This window comes from Lolium perenne, chromosome 6 (genome assembly GCF_019359855.2).
Source record: "Lolium perenne isolate Kyuss_39 chromosome 6, Kyuss_2.0, whole genome shotgun sequence".
Lineage (NCBI taxonomy): Eukaryota > Viridiplantae > Streptophyta > Magnoliopsida > Poales > Poaceae > Lolium > Lolium perenne.
The window spans coordinates 11,803,426-11,812,732 of NC_067249.2; the positions used below are offsets into that span (position 1 = coordinate 11,803,426).

General features: G+C 51.6%; 1 protein-coding gene and 1 pseudogene across 2 annotated transcripts; one reads left to right on the forward strand and one right to left on the reverse strand.

Annotated features, from left to right (window-relative positions):
* Positions 1-1,425: 1,425 nt before the first annotated feature.
* On the reverse strand, positions 1,426-4,705 carry LOC127308879 (cysteine-rich receptor-like protein kinase 6; annotated as a pseudogene).
* Positions 4,706-4,732: 27 nt separating this feature from the next.
* LOC127308881 (cysteine-rich receptor-like protein kinase 6) lies at positions 4,733-7,546 on the forward strand. 2 transcript variants are annotated; one of them, XM_051339783.2, is made up of 7 exons: positions 4,733-5,486; positions 5,633-5,761; positions 5,870-6,009; positions 6,101-6,299; positions 6,377-6,614; positions 6,732-6,882; positions 6,978-7,546. In XM_051339783.2, exons 1-7 carry the CDS (start codon positions 4,880-4,882, stop codon positions 7,224-7,226), a joined length of 1,713 nt encoding a protein of 570 aa, XP_051195743.1. In that variant the 5' UTR covers positions 4,733-4,879; the 3' UTR covers positions 7,227-7,546. The 2 variants fall into 2 exon arrangements, with proteins under 2 accessions (XP_051195743.1, XP_071677500.1); XM_071821399.1 differs by lacking the exon at positions 6,978-7,546 and having other exon boundaries at positions 6,377-6,645; positions 6,732-6,861.
* Positions 7,547-9,307: the final 1,761 nt, after the last annotated feature.

Below are 9,307 nucleotides of genomic sequence, written 5' to 3' on the forward strand. Positions count from 1 at the left end.
GCATATGCTAGCGGCGCTAGCTCGACCGGACGTGCCGGTGACACTGCTCACTGTCTGACAGAGATTGATCGAACGCTGATGGAGTCCGGTGAAGACGACCGGACGCGTCCGGTCGGGAAAAAATCATTTTTGAACCTCTATGAGTAACGATCGGACGCTGAGGCTGGCGAATCCGGTCAGTTGACCAGACGTGTCCGGTGCGAGCGTAGTGAGCGTGCGTGAAAGAGTCGTTGCACGCCAACGATAACATTCAAACGGTCAGGACACGTGTTAACGGGCGATACACCGGAAGCTGTTGACCGGACGCGTCCGGTGCACCCTGCAGCGCATCTGGTGCATGCGCAGACTGGCCATTAAGTTGCCCAACGGGTATGTCTTGAGGGAGAGCTCTCTATATAGTGGCTGGCCGGCTTTGGGCCAATACCCTTGACATTTTGACATTCTATACATCCCATTGAGCTAAGCATACTCCCTCCCACTCATCTCCTTGCTTGATAGTGAAAATCAAAGTGAGATTGAGTGATCCAAGTACATTGCTTGAGTGATTGCATCTAGAGGCACTTGGTGATTGTGTTTCGCTGCGGATTTCTCTTGTTACTCTTGGTGTTTGCCACACCTAGACGGCTTGGAGCAGCGAGGATCATTGAGCGGAGGGTGGTGTTTGTCTCCGTCTCCGTTCGTGGTGATTGTAAGGGGTTCTTGAGCCTTCCCCGTGGGAGTTCAAGAAAGGCATCTGTAGTGTATTATTGCTCATTGCTTGTGGATCCCCATCTTGTGTTGGTTGTGTGGCACCTGATTGCGGGTTTGGCATGTGATGCCAATTAGCTTGTGAACCTCCAAGTGGGTGAATCACTACAACGAGGATGTAGCTTGCCGGCAAGCAAGTGAACCTCAGATAAAAATCTTGTGTCATCATTGTTCCGAGGATTTCATTATGTATATTGATTGATCACTTGCCACGGCGGTATAATCATTTCTGTCACTCTTTGTATTTACTTTGATATACATCTTGTGTAGTGATAGCTTACTTTGCTAGTTGTAATTAGCCTTCTTGCTAGTTCTCTAATATTAGTTTTTAGCCTTAGCTTTTGAGTGCCTAGAAAAAGCATAGCTCACTAGACTTGTGGATAGGTGGCTTGCAACCGTTTTGTAGTGCTAGCGCAAAAGTTGCATTACGCCATTTAGTTATCTAACCACCTTGTCTTAAGTGTTGTTGTAGAAATTTTTATTAGGCTATCCCCCCCCCCCCCCCCCCCCTAGCCATTTAGGACCTTTCACCTTGGTTTGATTTATGTGTTTAACATGAAATCAATATTATCGTCACCTCCTGTGGATGCATGCATGGTGATTGGTGACACACTTAAACTACACGAGGGGTCTTGAAACACATGCCTAGTTTGAAAGAAATTTTTTTTACAGCAAACATAAGCAAATAAAATACATATTGATATACCAAAGATTCGGACCCAGTCACATGTGAAAATGTATTGTTCTGCTGTGTTGGTATATTATATATTTAGGTATAGATATAGATATCTCAATCCGGAACATTGTTCCGCGTGGCTAACCCAGCACCGACATCGCCTTGGTTGTGCAAGCAGCGGCGTTTCTGGTGAAAAACACCGGCTTGGAAGGGGCCTGGAGGCTGACCGTATCGCTGTCGCTGCCGAGCATCATCACAACGGACGACATGATCGGCCGGGCCACCGGGTCTCCTTGGACACACAGCAGCCCAACTTGGATGCATCTCAGCACGTCGCCCACCGGGAAGCTGCCGCCCATGCACGGGTCCACCAACTCGGTCACCGTCCCGGCCTCCCAGTGCTCCCATACCTGCACGGCGGTTTGCAACACTGTGAGTACACCAGAACTTGTAAGAGTTAGGGCATGTACATTGGTTAAGACGGATGTTGTCTGTAATACTACTCCATGTCATCTATAGACAATGATACAGACAGTGTATACAATGCCCTTAGAGAGACAATGGGCAACAGATCGATTGCACTTACGGCGGTCACGAGGTCTCCATTCTTCTGGGAGTCGTAGCTGTGGTTGTTCTTCCTCCCCGTGATGATCTCCACAACCATGACGCCGAAGCTGAACGCGTCCGACTTAACGGAGTAGTTACCCGAGCCCTACTTCAGTGCTCCCCCCTAACCCCAAGTTTGAAGGGGTAATTTTGCCCCGCCAGTTTTTTTTCTTTGGCCCGTCAAAACCCATATCCAAGCCCTGTATAACTATGTGTATGCATACCGTATGTGTACTCTATGTCAAAAAAAAACTGCACGCCCCTACTGACGACCCAGTTCCGTCATTCGCGACCCACGTCTTGCATACATGAATTTTGGAACAGCCACGGAGGAATCTTTTCTCCTTGGCGGCCAGGATCCGATCGATGCCGTCGTACGAAGCTGCTCCGCCGGCACGCATCGGGACGCCACCTTACGCAGCCTCTCCGCCGGCACGGACCGGTTCCGCAACGGCTGCTCCTCGGTACTCGTCGCGATCCTCGGTGATCACGTCGCCGCTCCAGATTCGCCAGGATCCGATCGCCGCCGGCTGCTCTCGGTCTCTTCCTTGCTAGGGTTTGCATACCCGATCGTATCCAGCTCCGCGATGTTTCGGTCTCGCCCTCGTCAGCGCACACATGCAGGTGGAGACGGAGCGAGCACATACGTATACGTCGCGTATGCATACGCGTACTGTGTGACCAGGCTGTACAGGCTTTCTTGTGGGTTCTACGTACACCATACAGAGTGCGAGTTTACCATCATGCCCTCCAGTCCGAAGGGGTATCGGAGGATCTTAGCCGTCCTTGTGTTTCATAGACTTAAGTTTCGACTTGGGGTGGAGCACCGGAGCAGAAGTGGTAGTTACCCCGCATCGCATACTCTGGCGCCATGTACCCACTGAAACATGCATGCATGTGATCAAAAGAGGAATTTTACTAACGCGGAAATTGGACATTACTACTAGTGCTGTGCGGAGTACTGACAGGGTGCCGATGACGCGGTTCGTGACGGCCTGGGTCTGGTCACGCTCGAAAATCCTGGCGAGGCCAAAGTCGGAAATCTTGGGTCTCATTTCCGCGTCCAGCAGGATGTTGCTGGCCTTGAGATCACGGTGGACAACTTTGAGCTCCGAGTCTTCGTGCAGGTACTGCAGGCCCCGGGCGATGCCGTTTATGATCTTGTGCCGCCGGCCCCAGTCCAGCAGCTCACGCTGCTCAGCATCTGATGAAAATCAATCGTAAACGAAATTAAGTAAGGACGTACTGGCCACTGGTCGATATGATGATTTCACTCTTTTTAGAGAAATTAGAATGCAGCTGCAGAAAATGTGTATCTATCAGAGTTGAACTTGATTCAAGCGAGCAGTACCGAAAAGGATCAGGTCGAGGCTCCGGTTGGGGACGAACTCGTAGACGAGCAGCCGCTCCTGCTGCTCCAAGCAGACGCCAACGAGCCTGACGAGATTCTTGAGCTCCTCCACTCCCTGCGCCGAGTTCTGCGACAGCCGCTTCACCGCTATTTCGTCGCCGTTGGGGAGGACGCCCTGAACAGCTCATCAAACCAGTCAGTGATGCGTGAGCACATTTTCAGTACAGAAACTGCCCGGACATTGCATGCATGATTGCTCGTCACAACCTTGTACACCGTGCCGAAGCCGCCTTCGCCGAGCTTGTTGCTCTCGGCGAAGTCCACAGTGGCGGCTCGCAGTGTGGACACGTCGATCTGCATCGACTCCACCATTTCGATGTCCTCTGCTTTGCCGGAATGCATAGGATCTGTTCAAATTTCAGTTGCATATATATATAGGTCCTTGAATTTCACAAGGGTTTGATGCTGTAAAATCACTGAATTCGCAAGAGCTAGCGTACATTGCTGTTTCGCTTGTGCTGCTGGCCGCTGAAGCCTCCGGAAACAGAGGCAAGCCACAAGGTTCAAGCCTGCTAGAGTAGGCAGCATGACTACAAGAACCAGACCGGACACACTGTACTTGCTTCCCCCTGTTACTGTTAGAATAACGAACGAATGTACTGGAACTGGGTCCGGCGAGGCACTCCCGGCACTGCGCCGGCGTCTGGTCCGGCGTGCACTGCGCCAGGCTGTACACCTTGGGAAACTCCTGGTCGAAGTCGGCCTCCCCGGTGGCGAACCGTCGCGTGGAGTTGTACGCGCGCGGCGTACTCCGCGGTGGCGTTCATGAGGTCGGCCACTATGCCGTTGAACCGCGCCTGGTCCGACGTGATATTCACTAGGAATGGCTGGGCATACGTGTCGGCCGACAGGCCGGTGTCGGCGGCGGCGGAGAGGACGCGGGCGTCGGAGTAGTGGAGGATGCAGGCGTCGTAGTAGATGGTGGCTTCCTTGTCGTAGGAGCAGTCGTTGGGCAGGTCCTGGAACCCCTGGGTGAGGCAGGCGAAGCAGGACGCGGCGTCGGAGTCGCCGCGGCAGAGCCCCATGGCCCAGACTCGGTCCGGGGCGACGCCGGCGGCCGCGGTGGCGAAGAGTTTCGCGGACGCGGAGGCCTTGTTGGGCAGCATGGCGGCGACGTGGTTGAGGTTGGCCTGGTACTTGCTGTTGGCCTTGAACGTCTTGTTGCCGCCGCACTCGGGCCACGGGTAGCCAGTGGCGAGGGGCACGAGCTGGGCGACGGCCACCATGGCGGTAACGACCAGGAGGAGGTGGCGAGCCATTGTACGTGTTACCCCACGTACCCGTTCACAGTGTGCGGCGCCAGCAGTTTCTACAAGCCCAACAGCACGTACCAGGCCCACCTCGACCTCGCTGCCGCCACGGTGCCCAGCAACGCCTCGGCGTCCCCGGACCTCTTCGCCGCGGCGGTCGTCGGCGCCGTCCCGGAGCAGCTCTGGGCCATGGGGCTCTGCTGCGGCGACGTTAGCGCCGCCACCTGCTTCACCTGCCTCACCCAGGCCTTCCTGGACCTGCCCAACTACTGCTCCTACCAAAAGGACGCCAGCATCTACTACGACGCCTGCATCCTCCACTACTCCGACGTGCACGTCCTCTCCTCCGACGACTACGGCCCGCAGTTTGACATGAGCAACATCTACAACCTCGGCAACGTTACGTCAGACCCGGCCCGGTACAACCGCCTCCTGGCCGCTCTCGTCAACCACACCGCCGACTACGCCGCGTACAACTCCACACGGAGGTTCGCCACCGGGGAGGCCGACTTCGACCTGCAGCCCCACAAGGTGTACACCGTGGCTCAGTGCACGCCGGACCAGACGCCGGCTGAGTGCCGGAGGTGCCTTGCCCGGCTCATAATGACATCGCTGCCTGCCTTCTTCAACCACACCGGAGGCAGGACCCTATGGTTCAACTGCACCTACAGGTTCGAGACATCACCCTTCTACAATGGACCGGCGATGGTGCGTCTGGCTTCACGGAGCAGGGGAGCGCCGGCGACGGCGCCGGCTGTGCAGCCAACGGTTGGGACGCCAGGAGTGGCAGGAGGAGGTATGTTAAAGCATCTTGCTATTACTAATTAGACGCACCTTCCCGTTAATTCTCACGCTAGCTACTAAATTTTTTTATAAAAGATAAATGAATCCATCAGTCCGATTGAATCTGTTTTGCTCACGCAATCTTTATTTCACTCATAGGAGAGAGAAAGTTGAGCGTTCCCGTCGTGGTTCCTGCAATCTTGCTCCCTATTATATCAGCCTTGAACCTTGTGGTTTGCTTCTGTTTCTGGAGGCGCCGGCGGTCAGCAGCACAAGTGAAGAATCCATGTATATATATATATATGTTCCTTCAAGATTCAGTAACTCGGCACTTTTTCCTCTAGTTGAAATAGAAGATATGACTTGTCCTTGTCTATCTGATATATACTTGAACAGATCCAAGGTATTCTACTGAAACAGAGGACATCGAAATGGTGGATTCGATCCTGATCGACGTCTCCACCCTGCGAGCCGCCACGGATAATTTCGCCGAGAGCAACAAGCTCGGACAAGGGGGGTTCGGCACGGTGTACAAGGTTGCCAGGAAAGCAAGCATATCGTCCTGGCCTCCTGGGGTCTTATCTGTACTGAAAAAATGCTCATGGATCATTGGTTTTATTTGCTCAGGGCACCCTGCCCAACGGCGACGAGATAGCGGTGAAGCGACTGTCGCAGGGAGGGGAGGAGCTCAAGAACGAGCTCGCGTTGGTGGCCAAGCTGAAGCACAAGAATCTCGCCAGGCTGCTCGGCGTCTGCCTGGAGCAGCAGGAGCGGCTACTCGTCTATGAGTTCGTCCCCAATCGGAGCCTCGACCTGATTCTTTTTGGTACTCTATCCATTTTCCATGGCAAGCTAGCATAATATCATCACATATATCCATGAATGACCGTTTCTACTTTTAAGACATTGAGAAACGTGAGCAGCTGGACTGGGAGCAGAGGTACAAGATCATAAACGGCGTTGCTCGGGGCCTGCAGTACCTCCACGAAGATTCTCAGCTCAAAGTTGTCCACCGTGACCTCAAGGCCAGCAATATCCTGCTAGACGCCAACATGAACCCCAAAATCTCGGACTTTGGCCTTGCGAGGATCTTTGGGCGCGACCAGACGCAGGCCGTCACCAACCGCGTCGTCGGCACCTAGTCTGTACTCCTGCAAAACTCAGCGTTAACTGTGTGTTCAAAGTTCTACTCCGTAGTATAACCTTTCATTTTGGCTACTGAGTCAAATTAAGAAGTATGCCTAATTTCTTGTTTCAGTGGATACATGGCGCCCGAATACGTGGCGAGCGGCAACTACTCGGTGAAATCGGACGCGTTCAGCTTTGGCGTAATTGTGCTGGAGATCATAACAGGGAGGAAGAACAACGGCTGCAGCAACTCCGGGAGGTCTGAAGATCTCTTGACCATGGTAAGCACCAGCCACGATCTGCTCTCATGCATCATTGTTGCTAATTAAGTGTAGCGATGATGCGCTCTAGCTCAAGGCTTCAAACTGACATGCAGGTATGGGAGCACTGGGAGGCCGGGATGGTGACGGAGATAGTGGACCCGTGCATGGGCGGAAGTTTTCATGAGGGCGACGTGCTGAAATGCTTCCACGTAGGTCTCCTGTGTGTGCAGGGAAACCCGGCGGCCCGACCAATGATGTCATCAGTCGTGACGATGCTCGGAAGCGATGATACGGTCACCCTCCAGGCCCCATCCAAGCCGGCATTTCTGTCCTCGAACATCTCATCAGAATTGACTACATGATAGCTCATTTGTTGCTTATGAAACTACCATTGAAAATGGCTCTTTAATGACAAAAAAAAATCCAGTGACTGCTTTTAATGACAAAAATTCAGGCTACAATAGTCACAGCTCACAACGGACCTCTACTAACTTTATGAACAAAATGCTACAAAAGCCTAAAAGCCAATGAAAGCAAGAACGAGTAAGAAATAAGGGTCTGTTTGGGACTGCTCCATTCCACCTTCCTTCAGCTCCACTCCACCAAATCCACGAAAACTTGGAGCCGTTGCGCCAGTTTGGCAAATGAGAGGACTCCAGTGTGGGAAATATGCCCGAGAGGCAATAATAAAGTTTTTGTTATCATATTTCACGCTTATGATAAATGTTTATTTCTCATGCTATAATTGTATTAATCGGAAACGCTAATACATGTGTTTTATAAACAAACAAGAGTCCCTAGTAAGCCTCTCATTTAACTAGCTTGTTGATTAATTCATGATCAAGGTTTCCTGATCATGAACATTGGATGTTAGTTAATAACGGGATCATATCATTAGGAGAATGATATGATGGACACATACACCCAATGTAAGCATAGCAATATGATCAAGTCATTAAGTTCATTTTGCTATAGCTCTTAAACACGGAGTAACCTAATCCTTAGACCATGATATCATGTCAATCACTAACGACGGAGGAGTACTTTGATGACATCAAACATCACACCGTAACAGGGTGATTATAAAGGTGGCATTGGGTATTCTGAAAGTGATAGTTGAGGCTGATGGATCAAAAGTGGGATTTGTCCATCCAAATGACGGGGAGATATACTCTGGGCCCTCATGAAAAAGCTCGCAAGCACATGACTAGGTCACAGGGGATGTCATATCACGGAACGAGTAAAGAGTACTTATCAGGAACGAGATCGAACTAGGTATAGATGATACCGACGATCGGAACTCGGATAAGTAAAGTATCGCGAGACAAAGGGAATTGGCCACAACGTGTATGGTTCATTCGATCAGAAGGTCATCGTTGAATATGTAGGAGCCATTATGGATCTCCAGATCCCGCTATTGGTTATTGATCGGAGAGGTGTCTCGATCATGTCTGCATCATTCGCGAACCGTAGGGTGACACACTTAAGGTTCGATGACGCTTAGGGTAGATACGAGATATCGGAGAATATGAGTTGAAGACCAAAGTTTGTTCGGAGTCTCGGATGGGATCCAGGACATCACAAAGAGGTTCGGGATAGTCCGAAGAATAAGATTCATATATGGAAAGTCAATTTTAGGGTTTCTGAAAAGTTCGAGAATTTTCCGGCATTGTATCGGAGGGTTTCTAGAAGGTTCCAAAGGGCCCAGCTGCCCAGCCCGAGTAGGGCAACCCTAAAAAGGAAAGGGAGAATTTCATAGAAGTATTATTCATGTTCGGCACTGTTCACGGCCGGTTCACGACCGGTACTGTTCACAGAAAGTATTGTTCACGTTCGGGGCAGTTCACGGACGACTCTTCACGGTCGGTACTGTTCATGGGGAATATTGTGCACATTCGGGACTATTCACGACCGGTACTGTTCACGGAAGTACTGTTCACGTGATGTTGTTCCTCCTTCTCCAAGTTTCCTCTCCTATATAAAGATGGGAGAGGGAATGGCTAGGGGAAACCCAAGACACAACCCTAGCCGCCACCTCTCCTCCTCCCTTTCTTCCTGCGCAGGCTTAGGCGAAGCCCTGCAGGATTTCTCCTCCACCACCATCACCATGCCGTCGTGTTGCTGGGATTCCCGGAGGATCTACCACATCTGCTGCCCCGCTGGAACGAGGAGAGGACGTCGTCATCATCAACCGTGCGTGTGCCCGAGTACGGAGGTGCTGCCCGTTTGTGGCACCGGAGGGATCGTCTTCGCGATCTTGAGATCGGCAAGTGAACGACTACATCATCCACGAGATCTGATCTCGTTAAACACTTTCGGTCTTTGAGGGTAAGACTCTAGATCTATCTCGTTGCTTACATCTAGTAGATTAGATCTTGGCCTTTGTTCGTTCTTGTGGTAGGATTTTTTTTGTTTTCTATGCTACGAAACCCATAATCTAGCT